The sequence below is a fragment of the Ricinus communis genome, chromosome 3 (assembly GCF_019578655.1).
Source record: "Ricinus communis isolate WT05 ecotype wild-type chromosome 3, ASM1957865v1, whole genome shotgun sequence".
In the NCBI taxonomy this organism is placed as follows: domain Eukaryota; kingdom Viridiplantae; phylum Streptophyta; class Magnoliopsida; order Malpighiales; family Euphorbiaceae; genus Ricinus; species Ricinus communis.
Genome location: NC_063258.1, coordinates 21,947,489 through 21,966,880, shown reverse-complemented (window position 1 = coordinate 21,966,880; position 19,392 = coordinate 21,947,489). Strand labels below are relative to the sequence as shown.

The 19,392-nt window shown below is 31.7% G+C and overlaps 1 protein-coding gene and 1 long non-coding RNA gene across 14 annotated transcripts; one reads left to right on the top strand and one right to left on the bottom strand.

Moving 5' to 3' along the window:
* Positions 1-1,057: 1,057 nt before the first annotated feature.
* LOC8277899 (putative receptor protein kinase ZmPK1) lies at positions 1,058-4,007 on the top strand. Its single transcript, XM_048371595.1, has 2 exons — positions 1,058-2,880; positions 2,992-4,007. The coding sequence occupies exons 1-2, from the start codon at positions 1,538-1,540 to the stop codon at positions 3,911-3,913; spliced, it is 2,265 nt and encodes a 754-aa protein (XP_048227552.1). The 5' UTR covers positions 1,058-1,537; the 3' UTR covers positions 3,914-4,007.
* On the bottom strand, positions 3,945-19,271 carry LOC107261813. Of its 13 annotated transcripts, none has more exons than XR_007215003.1 (11): positions 18,401-19,269; positions 14,688-18,316; positions 14,463-14,582; positions 13,974-14,066; positions 13,755-13,889; positions 13,045-13,159; positions 12,532-12,602; positions 11,368-11,519; positions 10,274-10,498; positions 9,242-9,368; positions 3,945-4,625 (listed from the first exon to the last, which is right to left on the bottom strand). It is a non-coding gene; the product is annotated as an uncharacterized LOC107261813 (long non-coding RNA). The 13 variants fall into 13 exon arrangements; XR_007215004.1 differs by lacking the exon at positions 3,945-4,625 and adding an exon at positions 5,148-6,501; XR_007215005.1 differs by lacking the exon at positions 3,945-4,625 and adding an exon at positions 8,462-8,625.
* Positions 19,272-19,392: the final 121 nt, after the last annotated feature.

Sequence of the window (19,392 nt, the reverse complement as noted above, 5' to 3'; positions counted from 1 at the left end):
AAAATCAAATGAAGCATTACCTTTTCTATAAGTAAATTGATTTGTTAAGATACCATATGATCAGGATCTTTCAAGTCTTAAATGATATGTTAAGAATATGATCATATTTTCTCTATCTTCGCATTTTCATATATACTATTTTTTTTTTCTTTACATGCGTTACATGTTAATTTAATATTTATTTAATAAAAGATAAAATAACTAAGAAAATATGAATTAGTATCTAGATATTTATAATACTCCTAACTATTTGTTAATTATAAATTTCATTTAGATATAACTTCCTAATCTCATAAAAAATATATTTAATAAGTTTCTTTTATATACCACTGGAAGGCCCACCAGTCTTGGTGGAAAGACTTCAAAAAAGTTATCATTCAAGACTAGAAATACCACCAATTCTAAAACTCTTAGAAAATGAAACTTTAGAAAAGAATAAAAAAATTAAAAATTTATCTACTACCAAAAGAAATTGAGATTAAAATACCATCTAAGGAGACAAATTAAAATTAATTATTTTCAATTTGTTTCTATTTTTCTAATATATCACGATTTAAAAAAAATTATTACTTCGTTATAAAATCAATTTTCGAAATAATTTTATGGACCACTTTCGAAAATTTATATGTTATAATTGATAAATCTATAAACAATACTTAATAATTTTGTTGCTTGTACCTATATTTAACAATGAATTTACTAATAAATTTGCAGTTATATATATATATATACATATATATATAAATCTATTGATGAATTTACAGTTCACAAATTATAAATTTATATTTTATATTTGTTATAGTAATGTTTAATAATATTGTTGTTTCTATCTATATTTAATAGTAAATTTTTAATGAATTTACATCGTACTACAAATGAATTTATAATGTACGTTTAATGAACTTACAATTTATCATATAAAATATATGACAACAAAAATTCAATATCGTATAAAAAATAAATACAATATCTTATAAAATATAAAATTATCTTTAAAAGCCATTTTACAAAATTAACCATAAAAAATATTTTTAAATAATTAAATAATTAACTTAAAAATAAATATTAAATTTTTAAATTTTTTAAATTTAATATTTAATAAAATTATTAAGTTATCAAATATCAAATATAAATAATATATCATAAAATTTAATCAACTTAGTGAAGCATCACAATTTCGTATCCAAAAAACTAAAAAAAATGAATAAAGAAAATTAAAAACAGTCAAGATAGCAACCAAGATAAAAGAAAAAAGTATCCAAAAGACAAATTATATAAATGAACCAGTTGCATGGTGCCCTTTCCTTCTGGGTTTCAGAATTTGATATTCCAACTACTTTATTTTTGGAAATTAGCCAAAGGTCATCTAATGTTCCATCGCTTGCCAATTTGATAACTGCACATCACCTTCTTCTCTACTCTTTTAATTTCTTATGGACACTAGTCAATTCATTTCATTTCCTTCTACCATAGTGTATATTTCAAAGCAATCCAATTCATCATCCATAGTCTTCCTTCTCTAAATTTTCACTTCCAAATGGCTACTGTTTTGATGTTGCTTATTTTCTCTCTGATTAAATCTCCTTCAGTTTCTTCTTCAACATTTCATAGTACTTTAATGGAAGGCTCCTCTATCTCTGTAGAGAACCCAGACCATGTTTTGGTTTCCCCTGATGCCACTTTTGCTGCTGGCTTTTACCCAGTTGGCGATAATGCTTTTTCCTTTGCTATATGGTTCAATGATCCTTCTTGTTTTAATAGTTGCACGGTAGTATGGATGGCGAACCGGGATGTACCTGTCAATGGAAGAAGCTCGAAACTATCTCTGCATAGAAATGGGAATCTTATACTGACTGATGCTTGCCAACCCGATATTATTTGGTCTACCAAAACTTTCCCGCTCTCTCCATCTTTTTTGCAGCTTCATGATAGTGGTAATCTTCGTCTGATTACTACAAGAGGGGGCACCATTTTATGGCAAAGCTTTGATTCACCTACAGATACCCTTCTTCCTCATCAACCACTTACAAGAGACTCACTTCTTGTTTCTTCAAGAAGCTTGACAAACTTTTTTTCTGGTTTTTATAAGTTGTCTTTCGATGATGATAATGTTCTCCGTCTTGTTTATGATGGTGTTAAAGTTTCAAGTTCCTTCTGGCCAGATCATTGGCTTCTCAGCCGAGAAGCTGGGAGAACCTCGTACAATAGCAGTAGAACTGCTGTACTTGATTCATTTGGAAACTTTACTTCATCAGATAATTTCACTCTTTTCTCTGCTGATCATGGACCGCCACTTCAGCGAAGATTAACTCTTGATTTTGATGGTAATTTGCGATTGTACAGCCGCAAAGATGAGAGAGCGCCTTGGATAATTTCAGGGCAAGTTATTTCTCAACCATGCAAGATTCATGGAACTTGTGGTCCTAATAGTCTTTGTGATTATGTTCCTAGCTTTGGAAGAAAATGTTCTTGCCTTCCAGGATATAAAATGAAAGATCATGCTGATTGGTCTTTAGGCTGCAAACTAGAAGTTGACAGTTCTTATGCTGAAAATGAAGCAACTTTCCTTCGATTCCCTCAAGTTGAAATGTATGGCTATGATTTTGGCTTCTACATCAATTACACTCTCGATATGTGCAAGAAAGTTTGCCTGGAAAGATATGATTGCAAAGGGTTTGAACACAAATTCATCTTCCAGAATCACCCTGAAAATATTCCTTATTGCTTTCCCAAGACGCAATTGCTAAATGGCTATCGTTCTCCAAATTTTCGAGGAGAGCTGTATTTGAAAGTACCAAAAACCAGTCATTCGAAGAACTTGTCAGCTAAAGACTTCGATCTAGATTGTCCTGCTGGAGCTGTAAAGCAAATTGACAGAAGGTACGATAAATCTCATGGAATCTGGTCACAGAAGTTCTTGCTTTGGTTTGTTACTGCAGTCGGAACAACTGAGATTCTTGCCATTGTTTTTGTGTGGCTTTTCTTGATTAGAAACCAGCAGAAAACAGACGCAGCTGCCCAAGATTACCTTCTTACTACTACTGATTTTAAAAGATTTACCTACACTGAGCTAAAGAAAGCAACAAGAAATTTCAATGAAGAAATCGGACGAGGAGGAGCTGGAGTAGTGTATAAGGGCTTACTAGATGACCAACGACTTGCAGCTATCAAAAGACTAAATGATGCTACTAGCCAAGGAGAAGCTGAATTTCTAGCAGAAGTTAGCACTGTTGGGAAGCTTAATCACATGAACTTGATAGAGATGTTGGGATACTGTGCAGAAGGTAAGCACAGGCTTTTAGTCTACGAGTATATGGAGAAGGGATCACTAGCTGAAAATCTCTCTTCCAAGGAACTGGATTGGGATAAGAGGTTTAAAATTGCAGTTGGCACTGCTAAGGGTCTAGCTTACTTGCACGAAGAATGCTTAGAGTGGGTTCTGCACTGCGATGTAAAGCCAGAAAACATACTCTTGGATGGTGATTACCAGCCAAAAGTTTCAGATTTCGGACTCTCCCGGCTAATAAGCAGAGGCGAACTTCACAATTCAAGCTTCTCAAGAGTAAGAGGAACAAGAGGGTATATGGCTCCTGAGTGGATACTCAATCAGCCCATTACCTCGAAGGTAGATGTCTACAGCTATGGAATGGTTGTGTTGGAAATGCTGACTGGAAAGGGCTCAAAGGAGAATAAAAGATTGGCCCAATGGGTGGAGAAGAATTGGAATGGAGCTTCTGCAAGCACATGTTGGGTTAAAGAGAGAACTGATGCAATCATGGGAATGGACATAGATGAAAAGAAAATCGAGACACTCATTGAAGTGGCATTGAAGTGCGTGGAGGAATGCAAAGACGATAGACCCTCCATGAGCCAAGTGGTTAAGATGATTCTACAGTATGAAGATGATTATTAGTAAGTAACTGTGTTTATAGGTGTAATTATAGGTGTAATAATTATTTTATATTTATAATTTTATACTAGTTAAATAATTATTTTATTGTGGAGCATATGCCATTTTCCATTGCTGGATTTTAGCTATAATGACAGTTGTTGTTTGTTGGTAGAAGCATTTGGTTTTAGTGAATATATGGATTTTGTTTGTTGCTAAAAGCATTTGTTTTTAGTGAGTAGATATTTTTTTGCACTTAAGAGTTTGTAATTCCTATTGACGAAATTTATGGTTTATTTTTTTTACATGTAAAATACTCACTCAACTAATATATATCATTAATAATAACATTAACTTTCAATAATAAAATTATTTTTTAAATAGTTTGCTATCTTACTAACTATACTTTTAAAAATATTGTAAGTTTTCCTATCAATTATTTATTTTAATTTTCATTATAAATATTTTTAAACTTAATATAAAATTATAAAAATATTAATAATATTAGTTATATAAAATATAAAATGTAAAAAAAAATCAAGAGAAAGAAAAAAAAAGTACAAAATTTTAAGTGAAAAGTGAATGCTGATATTTTATTTCCAGTGTCAGTCTTTTACACGTCATCTCAGCTTGAAATTTGATCATCATTACAACTTTAATGTTGTTGTTCAACCTTGTTTCCCAGGGCATTCATTGATCAACAATTGCCAACTATCTCTGGTGTCTTAAGGCTCAACTGTATTGCATTTACATAAAATTCCAAGGTTGGCAACAATTTTAGACCAGAAGAAACAAAACAAAACAAATAAATAAAAATACAAGAATTGAAATCACTATTTTGGTCGGACTTTAGCATCCTAGTAAAGCATCAAGGTCAACGATTTCGGCCCCTCTATGGTCCCAAGTGGGGCTTGGTGCTAATCCCCTTCTAGTGCACTTGGAAGAAAAGGGCAGCTTGGTTTACAGGGTAGCTTTGCTTAGGGAATAAATCTATCTTTCTTCCGTCACAGTAAGCGGGTTCTTTCTAGGACCGATAGTTCATTGCAAGCTTATCATATATTAAGTTTATTGTAAGGCCAACGCCTCTTTATCAGTAGAGGCCGAAGGAAAAACTGGAAAGTGGTCAATCTTTTAAGTAAGTCAGTGTTGCAAGTTTTATGATTCGAACAGAGTACAACATGATATGATCCATATGGAGTGACAATGAAAAAGAAAGCAAAAGAACATACAAATGAAAACAAAAAATGTAAAATTGCAATAAACAAAGAAACAGGGTAAGATTATAATAGTTTCAAAAAAATGGGATATAGAGCGTGATTTCCTCAATAAATATACATTCCATTAATTATTAAATAAAGATACAACAATAAATAGGCTTTCTACGCATAGCATTTTTTTTGCTCCATTGTCTTTTTAGAGCTACTTTAGATTTGTTTGTTAGGCCCCGGTTTTAAATGATTGCAACCATGGCAAAAGTTACAGGCAGAGTACTGATCAAAAGGGCTGCTGGGAAACAACTAAGGAAATGTTATTTAAGCAGTGAACCCTATTTTTTATCCTAATCATATCCTATTATTTTTGTTTACTTCTAGTTCCAATATCAAAAAATTACCTACTCAATTTTTCTTTTTTATCTTTTCATTTTACATCTGAGATAAAATTAAAACTGTATCAAAATTCAAACATCACTAATCCTAAAAAAAATAAATGAAAAAAAAAAATTACCTGGCACTTTCAATCCAACCAGAAAATGGCCTTTGTAAGTACTTATTATCATGGTTGGTCATATAATAACTAGGCCGAGATTTGGATATAGCACTCGAATATGGTGAAGTAGAGAGAGCTATTCTCAAAGATAAGAATGAGGATATATGAGTTGCGAATGGAACAATTAGAAAAATGAGTTGTAGATGTAAAATGGAAAAAGAAGAGAAAAGAAACAAAAATTGAGTAGGTAATTTTTAGGATTAGGGTTGGAAGTTAAAAAAAAGATAGTAAAGGGAGAGGAGATAATGCTTATACGTAGATATATATATATATATATATATATATATAATATACTACTTACAGTACAACACTCGGTGCGCTTGATGACTCCGGATTATCTAATTATAAATATACAAATTAGAGTTTACAAATTCTATATTTTACCCATCCTACAAACATGGTAAACACATTAATTCTTATCTGACTATATCACAAATAATTCAATTCAAAAAACAAACAAAAAAGCCATTCAAAAAATTTAAAGTAATCCATCATAGTCAATAAGCATCATTTGAAATAACCCAAAGCTTTTACTCACTCCGTCATGTAATTTAATAAAATTAAAAATTAGCTACCCAATCATAAAATTATTTAGAGATGAGATACATGTACTAACCTTAGAAATAGAAAATTAAGTTACTCAAAGAAAATAAGAAAATTAAGAAGTCATAATTACTCGAAGAATCACCCTAAAACTACTTAACTCTTCAAGTTACTAGGTTCAAAGTCATCAGCAGTTCTTAAATTGAAACTCTAAACAAAGAGCACTTGTTCTGACCCAAACCTTATATTCTTCAAGCTTCAAGCTTCAATCTTCAGCATGAACCATGTCTAACAAGCTTATACTTCCAATCAAGTCATAATAGCCAATCAACAAAATGTTTGTATCTTAAGCAAGCTTAAAAAGTGGCAAGGAGAGCAATGAAATGGATTTGATCAAAGAAGCCTTTCTCATAGATATGCAGAGAGAAAACTTGAAGAAGATATTGGTGATTAGTAAAAAGAGTAAATTACTACAAACCCCCTGAGGTTATATGAAATACACAAGTCGACCTCTCATTTTCTAATAATACATTATGACCTCCTTAAGGTTTACTTTAGTATACTTTTTCACCATTCCGTCAAAATTTCAAAGAATATTTTGTTAATCAAAGCATAATAGTTTTTAATATTCCAAAAATGCCCTCAAAATATATTACTATTTTTCCCTCAGTTATGATACAATACACTAATAAGTCCTTAAATTTTGAAATTGAAGTTCCTTTTTTTATTTTTTATCAACTAGTGAAATGTATTAAAATAACAAATTTAACTATAGTAAAAATCTATTATAAAATTTAAGTTTCTTGTAAATAACTATAATAAGAACTTCAATAAAATAGATTCTGATAATAAATTTTTTGACAATTAATTGTAAATTATAAAAATTAAGGCGAGCGTGATAAGTTTGTTATGGCATATATTTCAAAATCAAATTAAATGATTTTAAATAAATTCTTTGTAATTTACTAAGTTACTAAAAAATTAGTAAATTTAGTTTCATAATTACAATATAATCAATAATGTCATAAGTTTCTATTTATAAATTATATATACAATATAAAGTATTAGCTTTCTTTAAATTTATAAATATATATTTTTAGTGAAATAAAATTTTAATAATAAAAATATAATCGCAGATGCTTTGTTAAGTTTTATAAATAATATTATCTAACAAATTATCATGTTAATTCTCAAGTCCAAAAAAGAAATTAAATTAAAGGCTTAACTTATCTAAAATATTTTAACCTACTAAAATTAAACTCGAGTCATTTAATAATTTTTTCGTAAAAGAATCATTTAAAATAACTATCAACAAAAGAATTCAAACATCACGAAATTATTAAATAATAAAATTTAAATTATTATAAATTTCTCCTATGAGTAAATCCTAGACGCATGAGTACTCCTAACACCACATTATTTAAGAGCTCTTTAAGTATCCACACAACTATAATACATAGTAATTATTATTATAAACCTCCTTAATCAATCAGATACATTTCACTTGTAAGCAATCATATAATTACGCACTCGCAACCACCATACAGTTTACTACGATGTCTCGAGCGCCAACTAACTCTTGTTCGAACGTCATCGTAACAAAGAACTTTGATCCATTGAGTCTTGTTTCGAATCGTTCAATATACTTTAAAAATTCTTAATAAAATATTTCTTAAAGTCTCATCAATCTCATTCGCATTTATAGGTATCCTTAATGCAAAGGGGAGAGCAGATAATGCATATACATATATAAATAATATACTACTCACGGTACGATGCTCCAAAACTAAGCTTCATGCAGACTTTGGGTTATCTAATCAGAAATAGACAATGAGAGTTTACGAAGTCTTGAGTTCTAATCCTATTACCCATCCCCGCATGTGGTACACACAATATTTCTCATCATACTGTCACAAGCAACAATTCAATCATAAAAAAAAAACAAAGCATTGAAAGAAAAAAAAAATTATCCAACATAGTCAATAATCATCATTTCAAGTAACCCAAAGCTCTTACTCACTTCATCATGAAACTTAATAAAATTAAAGATTAGCTACTAACCTAATCATGGAGTTATTTAGAGATGATGTAAAGGTACTAATCTTAGAAATGGAGTTGGATTGGATCAAAGAGGACTTTACCATAGACATGCAAAGAGATAACTAGAGGTAGAGGATGGTAAATAGTAAAAGTTGTAGAGAATATTCAGAGAGAAAAATAATTACCATAAAAATGGTTACTTGAGATATTAAATTTAAAAATAAAAGAAAATCTAAATTGGTATATTCTAACTTACTCAGGCAAGAGGACATGTAAATGTAACCAAAACATCAATCAAATGACTAGATCTGCGCAGTGCTAAAGCATTGCAAAAGATACAGAATGCAGAGTGCAGGTTCATCTAGGCATTTTCTGCAACTTCTTCTCTACAATACACAAAACACCAAAACATTGAAGGAACAATGAAGTAAAATATGCCTTGAGGTAGTTCCCTGCTTATGGCAGGTTTACTGAATTTGGATATTTGCAGCCGGTCTAAAAAACTCACAACAGTATACTTAAAGGTTAGAAACAAAATCTAGTAGAGAAACTAGGTATTAGGCACTTAGAAGTTCATTCAAGAAGTAGATCAGTCAATCCCTAGCCAGCTTGGCTCTAAGGTCATAAAACTTACATGTATTGCCAAATTCTACTATCAACTTCAAGCACCAATCTTATGCAAGGGCCTTTGGATTTATTTAAAAACATTTACAACTGATTTATAAAAATTTGTAGCATAATTGATTTGCAGGTTAATATCATTGGAGTAATACTTTGCCCAAAGTCCTTTTTGTCTGTTTTTTTCATTTATTTCCTTAGAGAGAGGTGGAGGGAGTGGGATGGACCAGGAGAAAACAATGACTAATAGGAGTTCCAGCAAAAACAGAACGAACAAGAAACTTGCATTATATTTTGCACTCACTGAAAAAACATTGTCCTAACCTAGTAATATGTCATAAAAGTTATTCAACTGAAAATTCAGAAACAAGATGTCATGCATACCTGACTGGCTGCATTCAGGGCCCTCGTCGCCTCATAGAGATTGGCATATTTTTTGCAGCAACAGCACCAAGAATAGCAGCACCCAATACAACAGGCTTGCTTTCTCGTGGTAGTGCAATAGGGCAACCTGCACCAGTCATGAACAAGTAAGCATTAAGTTTGTTAACATGCACACAACACTGGAAAAAATAACAAAACACTATTATTCTCAAATGTAGTCAGAGCAAGCTATCAGTCTTAAAAAACTATTATTAAAATAACTTAATTTGAAGCTTTTCACCAATTCTTAGTTTTGAAATAAATAGACTAAATTAACCGTTTTATTATTTAGTTAATCTTATTTATTATTCTTTTAATTTTAATTTAAAATAACTTAATTTGAATTTTTTTTTACAAATAAATAACAGTTTAAATTATTTCTTATATCCCTTAAAAATACTAATTTAATATTAAAATAAAATATTTGTTATTTCTTTTAATAAAATTCTTTTAGAAGAATAATAAATGCTACACTTTAATAAAAAGGAGAAAAGACAATTAAATTGATGGCTACGTCATTAAACATATAAAGAGCACCGACTAAATAATTTTATCAAACACAATTATCAATAAGCTATCAGCTGCCGACTACCAGCTGCCAGCAACAGCTTAGCCAAACAGGCCCTAACCATCATTCAATGCTTTGAACAATAGGGAGCCACTATGCCTTTTTGCTTTCCCTTTTCTTTTTTCCCTAAACTTCTTTTTCTTGTTATATATTTTTTGTTTACATTGATAGTTTCTTTTCTCTTTATGTAGTTTATTAAAATATTGTGCAAATTGCATATATCAGGTAACATCTCTCTGCCTCCATTTAATTCACGCCATAAAGACATGAGATTGTTCAAAACTTTCTGGTCAAAGACCTTGAGACTTTAAGTGTGAAGCCATTCCAATGGTGGAATCAATAATGAGTTGACAAGAAAATTAAAAATCAGAAGCATCATTTATTTTCAAAGCTCTGAACTGTTGTAAAATCTCTAGGTTATGTACCTGGTGAAAATGCCAATTAACTTTACAAAGATTTTTTTCTGAGATTTTATCAAACTTCTACGATCCTGCATAAGTTTACACAACTCCTGAGAAGCAGCAGGACCTATTCCAAAGCTTTAGCAATTAATGCATGTTGAGATAGTTGCTGCTCATAAATTTCTCGGATACTCGGTATTTGGCATCATGATACTGCTTCAACTTTGAGTCTTTTGATGGATGAATGACCTGGAAAAAGTTCAGGTTAATTACATTGAATCAAGTGGATATTAATAAAAAAAATATATAACGACAGAGTAGAACAGTTTGCACAAGTCTTAATCCAAGATTAGCAGCTACTTAGATTTTACAATATTGGTTTAATATTTAATCAAGTGAAGCAAGCTGCTTAAACCACCCCTACAATCCTCTCAGTTTGCACCCTATTTTATTTTATACAGTAACATACAACTCTCTATTGATTTTGAAATTAATGGGAGTCAATCCATGTAACGTTGACAGCAAAATAGCAAGTTGTTACTAATCAAACATAACAGATAACTATTCAAAACATATTGACTAGTAAAGGCAGTGCTTAGTAGAAAAACGTATTAATGTAGTTTAAGGCTATACAGAGGTGGTTTATTAATGTAATCAAACCTTCAACCAAATGACTAGACCCAGGCAAGGGTAAAGTATGGCATAAGAAACAAAATGCAAGTGAAAATTCATTTAGGCAGTTTCTGCAACTTATTCTCTATAATACACAGAACACCAAAACTTTGAAGGAGCAATGGGGTAAAGTCTGCCATGGGTTGCCGAATTCTACCATCAACTTCAAGCCCCGATCTTAAGCAAGGACCTTTAGATTTATTAATTCACAACTGATCTATAAAATTCCGTAGCATAATTGAGGTCAACTTCATTGAAATAATACTTCCTTCAAAGTCCTTGTCTGTTTTCTCATTTTTTTTTCTTAGAGAGGTGGAGGGAATGGGATGAACCAAGAGAAAACAATGACTAATAGGAATTCCAGCAAAAACAGAACACACAAGAAAAGCTGCATTATGTTTTGCATTCATTTAAAACCTCTTCCCTAATCATTTATTGTCTTGTACCTAGTTATGTCATAAAAGTTATGAATTGAAGATTTAGAAACAAGAGCTCATGCATCCCTGACCGACTGCATTCAGGGCCATCATGGCCTCAATGAGACCAGCATATTTTGCGGCAACAGCACCTAATACTCGTGGTAGTACAATAGGGCAACCTGCACCAGTCATGAACAAATAAGCATTAAGTTTGTTAACATGCACACAACACTGAAGAATAATAGAAAAACTATTATTCTCAAAAGTAGTCAGAGCAAGCTATCATAGTCTTACAATACTGAATTTAGTGCATGTTTCTTTAATTGTATACATGTTCTAAAAAAAATTTGTTTGCAATCCCAACCTGCACAGTTCTCCAAACTCTGAAACTCACTATGAACCTGATATCAAGAAAAATAAAATTCAAAGAATCACGAGATTTAGTGTTTTGGTCTAATTTTTATAATTTCAACACCCAAAGGGTATTTCCATAATTTCTAGCTTTGCAAGGGGAATTTCTGTAAATTTATTTGAAAAGTCTTCATTTTATTTTAAGTGCGAATTAGAAGTTTAACTTAATTTAGTAGTGGTAGGATTAGTTTAGTCTATAAATATCTAGGCTTGTAATAATTATTATTGAGAGTTTTCTGAGTTTATTAACAAAGATTTCCTGCAAATTGTTGGTCTAGAATTGTGTGTTTTAATTTTCTTTAGGTGTGACTCCTAAACCTTCTAAGTCTTGACTCTTAGAAGTTTTCTTGTCTTTTCTTTTCTATTCCTCTATTTCATATCAGAATTTCTGCTAAATCATATATGAAATTCAATCTTAACCTTTATTTTTTCAAGATATCAACATAGAACAGATTTCCTAAATCCGTCCTACATCAAAACCTTATTGGTATGAAAATATACAAGGTTCAGTTTAAGGTTTCATGAACTATTCAAGCCACCAATTCAAGATTGAAGGACTTTCCTAGCAATGTATATTCATAATAATTAATAACTAGTGAACATTGAGACTTCACCATACATTATATCAAACTGGGAGAAGAATAATGAGAAAAAATTGCAGTAGCAGAAATGAAACTTTACAAAGGCTATCCATTGATCAGAAGAATGCACTATCATTTTAAAATCAGTGGGAAAAATTTTAAGATGTGAACAGTATAAAGAGATTATGAAGATAAGTACCAATAATATCTGCATGTTCTTGAACAGACACAGTTTCTTGAAAGGCCACTACATGCAAGCAGCATGTCAATCTGCAAGGGAAGAAGATATACAAGAAAGAACAGGAAGTGTTAAAACAAATTACATCTAGAGGTATGGCCATCATTCCACTGACTAAGAAACACATAGCTGAAAATATAAACAACTATATTAGAAAACAATCTCATGATAACACGAATCAACTGAAAGTATGAGATGCAGTTATATATTTAAACATAATATAAAACATGCCATTACAGAAAAATAAATGCTCCACAATATAGTGTGTATTGTATGCAATACCCTGCATGGCAGCAAGGTATGAAAGAGCCAATTGTCTATCACTTATACAAAGGGTCATGCGACAAAATAATTCCCTTTACCTTTGGATATGCAACAGGAGACTTGTAGCATAAAGAATTTAACAGCTCAATGATTAATAAAAAAAATTGGGCACTATAACCTGAAAAGGCCTTATCTTCACTAATCGTTTACCTGTTTTGAAAGTCGGGAAGGACATATACATCTTATGTTAAAGCAGCAAATGCAGCCTTTAGGTCATCCATTATAGTCCTCAAAATATTGTTCAATAGTTCGAACAACGAAATGTCTGGAAGACAAGGATAAGTAATATAGGATCAAACATAGTTATTAAAGACGCATACTTAGGTGTATGCTTGAGAGATGTGACGTGCAAAAGAGAAGAAAATAAAAGAATAAAACTTCTGAAAGATTTTTAGACAGATTTATATATATTTACATAATCAATTGTTCATAAGAAATTTTGACAAAAACCAAGTAAATAAAACTTAATGCAAAGAGCATGGCAGAATTAATAATTTAACTTGGCATAATAATTATGGTAGAATCAATAATTTAACATGGCATAACTAACAATTAACATGAAAGAAAAATATATTTCTTGTTGTATAAATAGGTGGTGAAGTTTCTAGAAAAGTAGAGAAGAAATGAAAGAAAAAAAAAGGTTGTGCAGAGAGGATGGAGAACTGAGGGCAGCAAAGGCAGCATCAGAATGTCAAGAGCATTTGATTCAGCTAGTAAAAGATGTAATAAATGAAAGGAAGAAGAGGAGGACCTATCTGGTTGAAAGAGAAAATAAAGGTAAAATTGGAGTGAAGAAGGATAGAGAAGATGGAGATAAAGAAAACAGATAAAAAATTAGGAGAGAGAGATAGAGAAGAGACCTAGTTGTGTGATGTAGAATAATTATAGCAGTAATGTCTTATCCCCCTCATGTAGACAATTTGTGTCTTATCTAAAGCAACATGGGCTTCTTTCTTTCTTGTAATTGTTTCATTTTAATTTGGTATGCTTAAGACCTTCATAGATAAGGAAACAGTTAAAGAAAAGGGAAAAAACAGTTTTAAACTAAAATGTTACAGACGCGAGCCTACATCACCCACCTTTTAGCGTTTGAGGTGCTAGGGCTTGTGCTTCGTGCACCTTGTACCCCAGGTGTGCCTTTAACAACTTCGCGAATCACTTAAGCTGCAATACTGCGTAAAAATATAATTAATTAAAACCGTATATGCCGGAAACTGATATCCTACTTTAAGAAGCAGCACGGTTTGCGAGGCGAGGAGAAGCAAGATGGTTTTCTAAGATGTAATCTAATAATGCACCAGTAGCACTTTGCCCACCCTCTGTGGGGTCATTGCTGCATAAATCAAAAGAATATAAGGCCTTTAGATTAAGTTCAGCAATATATTGTTGTGGACAGATAAAAGCCGACTTTTGATAGTGTGACAGTATGTCTGTATGTGTGCTCATTTGGCTGTTAAAGATCATTTAATTATAACAAGTTCATTGGTATTCCAAAGTGATAGCCTGCCACAGAATTGCACATGCTGTTTTTCAGTAAGCAAGATGATATTAAAAATTACAGATGTTACCTGACCAAAATGGTCCCCAAACTCCAGGAACGAACAGCTTGCTCTGTAATACAGCCATATGACGAGTAGAAGTACCACAGACTAAAGCTATACAACGACATATTGCTTCCTTATTATACTCTGTGAAGACACAGTTTATAAGAAAGGAAATATCTTTTCTTTGTCATAGGACGTAACACAAAATAAAGGTAAGGGATCCATGTCTCATTTCAAATGACATAATACCTTTAACATCAGAATCTACATCAAGAAGTGGAACACTCTCCATGATCCCCACATCACCAGCATGAGCATCAATCGGTGAAGTCCTGACAGGAGTTCCAGCTTCAGGACCTGGTTCCTAAACATATAGGCAAATACTTGAAATAAACAATATAGAAATGTCCCATAGGTCTATGGTTGATAATAATAGATCCACTCTGCAAAGCCTAGATAAAGGTTATGTGCCAAAATTTTAGCATCTAATCAAATGCGACTTGATCAATGGACCCCAACGAAGCACCATCTGAAATCAATGTGAATTCTTCAGTACAAAATTCCTTGCCTTCGCAGCTGCAAGAGTCAAACCAGAATCCAGAGGATGACCAGGGAAAGCTACACTTCATCCCATTTGATGTCAGGTTACAAAAAGAAGAGTAAAATATCGGTAAATGCAGAACTAAAATGATATGTTAAAAACCAACAACATTATGCTTTGCTTTTTTTTTGTTATATAGATGCAGAACTATATTTCAAATTGTATAACAAATAAACTTTATCAATGTGCATCATAAAAGAAGAAAGTGTTATAATCGGATAAATCATGGAGGGGAGGGTGTACTCTATTTCTATATTCATTCACCATAAGAATCTATGCGTGACACAACTTGGATATCAGTCTTAACATAAAAAGTTCTAAAAAACACTTTCCTTTATGTTGATGGCAAGTTTTAAATTAAGTATCATGAAATTGATATCAAAACCAGTGCAATAATAAAAGATCTAATCAGATTATATCAGATTGAATCAGGCACCACTTTCAACTTAAACTAAGGGCTAAATCCCATAAATTCTTGTATCGAAGCCTCTCAGATATTCATTGAATTAAGGGGTAATTGCAATTTCCAAGCTAGAAAGCAATCCAAAGAAACAAGGAAGATCCCTAATTCTAGTTTAGAAAATTCTCTCCAGGTATTCCCTAAAAAACGGCCATAAGTCAAGATCATGCCGTTGGACTAAAGTGCCCTTTTATACACATAAACTACATAGACGGGGAAACAACATGCACAAAAATCAACCATTCATGTGTCATAGAATTTGGTGTATGAATTTTCAATTTTGACTGTCAAGAAAAGACTTAGAACAAAATTCAGGACTTAGCAAACAAAAATTAAATCAACCCTTAATTACCAAACCATAGCTCCCACCAGCAATGTATCAATAAATATATCACCTATTAATCACATGGCATCAAAAATATAGATTTTCTCAAGCAATTAATAATCTAAAAATACTATTTACACATAATCAACAAACTATCATCTATAACAGATTTATGAGGCTCTACTTAAAATTGTCACAAAAAATTCTAGGAAGCTTTATTAGTACCATCTTTTCCAGATCATAAGGGCATTAAGTCTACCTTCATTTCCAATTGGTCTTGTGAACAAGGAGGACTAAATAAAACAATGTAGATAGGTCAATCTGTCAGGTCAGATTGACCATAAAAATCTAATACTCAATTTGCAGAATTAGGACTTCCACAAAATAAATAGTTTTAGAGGACGGATCAAAGTTTCTATAGGTTCAGATTTTGCCTCATTTGGAGTTCTGGAACTTTAGATAATGCTCAAACAGGTGGACTGTCACACAGGGGACAGAAATCCAAAATTCCAATCAAGTTCGCACTAAAAAAGGACCAACCTAAGATTCACATAATTTGGCATAGCACCAATCTAACATCTCATGCCACAATACAACAATTAAGCCATAAACACAAATCAAGCACGGTCAATAATCATCATTTAAAGTAACCCAAAGCCCTTACTCACTTCATGCAACTAAATAAAATTAAAGAATAGTTATTGAATTATGCAGAGATGAGGTTGAAGTGCTAACCTTAGAAATAGAAATGGAGATAGTGAACAAAATAAGAAAATAAGAAAGTTAAAGTTAGCCCAAGAATCATCCTCAAACAATGTAATTCTTAGAGTTGATAGCTTCAAACTCATCATCAGTTCTCCAATTTAAACTCTAAACAACCTTCAACATCGCTTGTGCCAACCCAATCCTTATGGACTTCAAGTTTAATCTTCAAACATTGATCAAATCTAACAAGCATCAATTTCCAATCCAGTCATAATATCACATGCCCAAAATTACTAAACCCAACTCAGGCCTGTCAACAAGAAATTAGTATCTTAAGCAAGCTTAAAGAATAGCCAGGAGAGCTATGGAGTTGGATTTAATCAAAGAAGCTTTTACCATAGACATACAAAGAGATAATCAAAGGAAGAGTATAGTGAATAGTAAAAATTATAAAGAATATACAAGTTTTAAAACATTTTCAAATGAGAAACTCGACTCAAAATCATATCAACATGTTGTCAGAATAAACATGAAGCATCCACTCAACTGTGATACACAATGATAATTATTATTTAAAACCTCACTGAGCAATCACATACATTTCACGAAAAGCAATCATATCATTATGCACTTGCAAGCACCACGACTGAATCTTTACAGTTTATTGTGACATCTCGAGTGCAATCTAACTCTTGTTCGAATGTCATCCATATAGAGAACTTTGGTGCATTGTGAATCTTGTTCAAACCATTCAAATTTTTTGATAATTCTTAGTAAAATCTATTTTAGTATACTTTTTCATTTTCTCTTTATTTTAAACTTGCATCATTCTGTTTGAGACCGACAACCAATATGCTACTTAATGTATTTGACATGTGAATTGATGATGCATGAGTGAACACGTGCGACTCGATACATATGCAGACTATTGAAAGACCATTGAACACAAGGCTCAAGTTCGAAACTTAGAAAAATGACAACACCATTTTAAAAATAGTTTCAATCATCTTTTCAATGCTTACAATATTTTCAAAGCAATATAGATACATACTTTATTTATAGGTTCATTTCAAACTCTAATGGACCATAATTCTCTAAATATCAAGAATCTGATCCTCTTGGACGCCGAGACGTCCCCACTTTCGCTATCCAATTAGCCTTTTTGGATAGTGGCGACATTCTTTTTGATGATTAATTAGCATCAGAATGATACAAGCACAAACAATCACATCAAAATCAATAAACAGGAAGCAACAATTGTTTAGAATAACGAAGCACTTCTAGACTAAAAGCAAGCAATTCATTATTATCACAAGCAGTTGATATAACATTTGAACAACTTATGAGGAAAATGAAATCATAGTACTTATCATTTTAAATATATAATCTCTCCCTCTATATATACAAAGACACACATTTATTCAAACACAATGGCCAATAAAAATATGTTAAAGAATAAATAAACAATAAAAATGCAACCTAAAACCTTGTTTTCCTTTTTCCAATATTTAATTTAAATAAAAGCAGCGCTTCCTCTAGAAAAGAAGCTGAAATCTAAAATATATAAAATTAAAATTAAAATAAAGTCAAACAAATTTTAATGCAATTGAATTGGCAGAATTTTTGATATCACCTTAGGCATTGAATAAACAATTAGCATAAAGATACACAAGTTTCAAGCATTGGCAGGAGGGAAAATGCAGATCTTTATCTTCAACCGGGGCAGCCTGAGCCGCAGCCATTGCAGAACATAAGAGCAAGGCTTCATCTAGAAAAGAAGCTGAAATCTGAAAAATCAAAATAAAAAAATCAACAAATTTAGTTGCAATTGAATTGACAGAGTAATAATAAAAGATAATTTTGGATATCACCTTAGACATGAGTTGTGTGATTAAATTGCACTTCTCCTTCATGTCGACATTGCCGCATGGTTTTATTTGTTAAATGAAGAAAGAGAAAACTCAGATATTAATTTTAAATTTAGGAACTTTAGGACCGAGAAAAAATTGTACCATGAGAAGGATTACAGATGCGAGGAAGCGTTAGAGTCGTCATTATCAAATGAAGAAACGACGTCGCTGAACTGCATTAACATCAACAGTTCTCCAGCTTCATCAGCTCTTATCATGGCGCTTTTGAACTACAATTTCTTCTTAATATTTATTTTTTCACGAAATTGAATCAAACAAAAGAAGAGTGCATGTATCTTTTTTCAAGAATAACAAATGAAAAGCTCTAACAATTAGAAAAACAAACAAAAGGACAAAAATATATAATTTTATCTTGCCAATAGAAAGCCGAAATTAAAGAAATTGATCGCACATTAAACCCATTGAAGAATAAGCACTAAGAACTACGAAACGAGATGCTAGATTTAGAAAGCCTAGAGTTACTCTTTTCTTCTCTTCGTTCTATGACTGCTACAGCAATGTCAAATGCTTGAGAATAAACCCATTTCCCCAGTAAGAACTATATTTTCATTTCAATCTACAGAAGAAACAGAAATCAAATAGCATCACAGAAACAAGGAACGGAAGAGAGGCATTTTGATTAATACTGAAATTGAGGATTTCAGCCCTAGGAGAATCGCAGGATTCTGATGCAGTGGGTTTCACAGTTGGGTGAAAGGAAAAGGGAAATGAAGGTTTTGGATGCTCTTCTGAAAATGGACACTTAATATTACTCGTTCAACGGTAAAATCTTTTCTAATCAGGAATAATTAGGGAAGTCTTTTTTTCCTAATTAGGTTGCAGTGTATTTGTATTTATATTTTTATAAGTAATTTCGAAATTGTAAAAAGATTTCTATATTAGTCAATGAAAAATCATCCCCACCTAAAGTGAGATTGCAAATAAAAATAAAT

What these genes read in the sequence shown, in the direction of transcription:
- LOC8277899 (XM_048371595.1), top strand. Translation starts at nt 1,538, where the DNA reads ATGGCTACTGTTTTGATGTTGCTTATTTTCTCTCTGATTAAATCTCCT. An exon ending in GTAAAGCAAATTGACAGAAG is followed by an intron (nt 2,881 to 2,991) that starts GTACGATAAATC and finishes TTTCTTGATTAG; the next exon opens with AAACCAGCAGAAAACAGACG.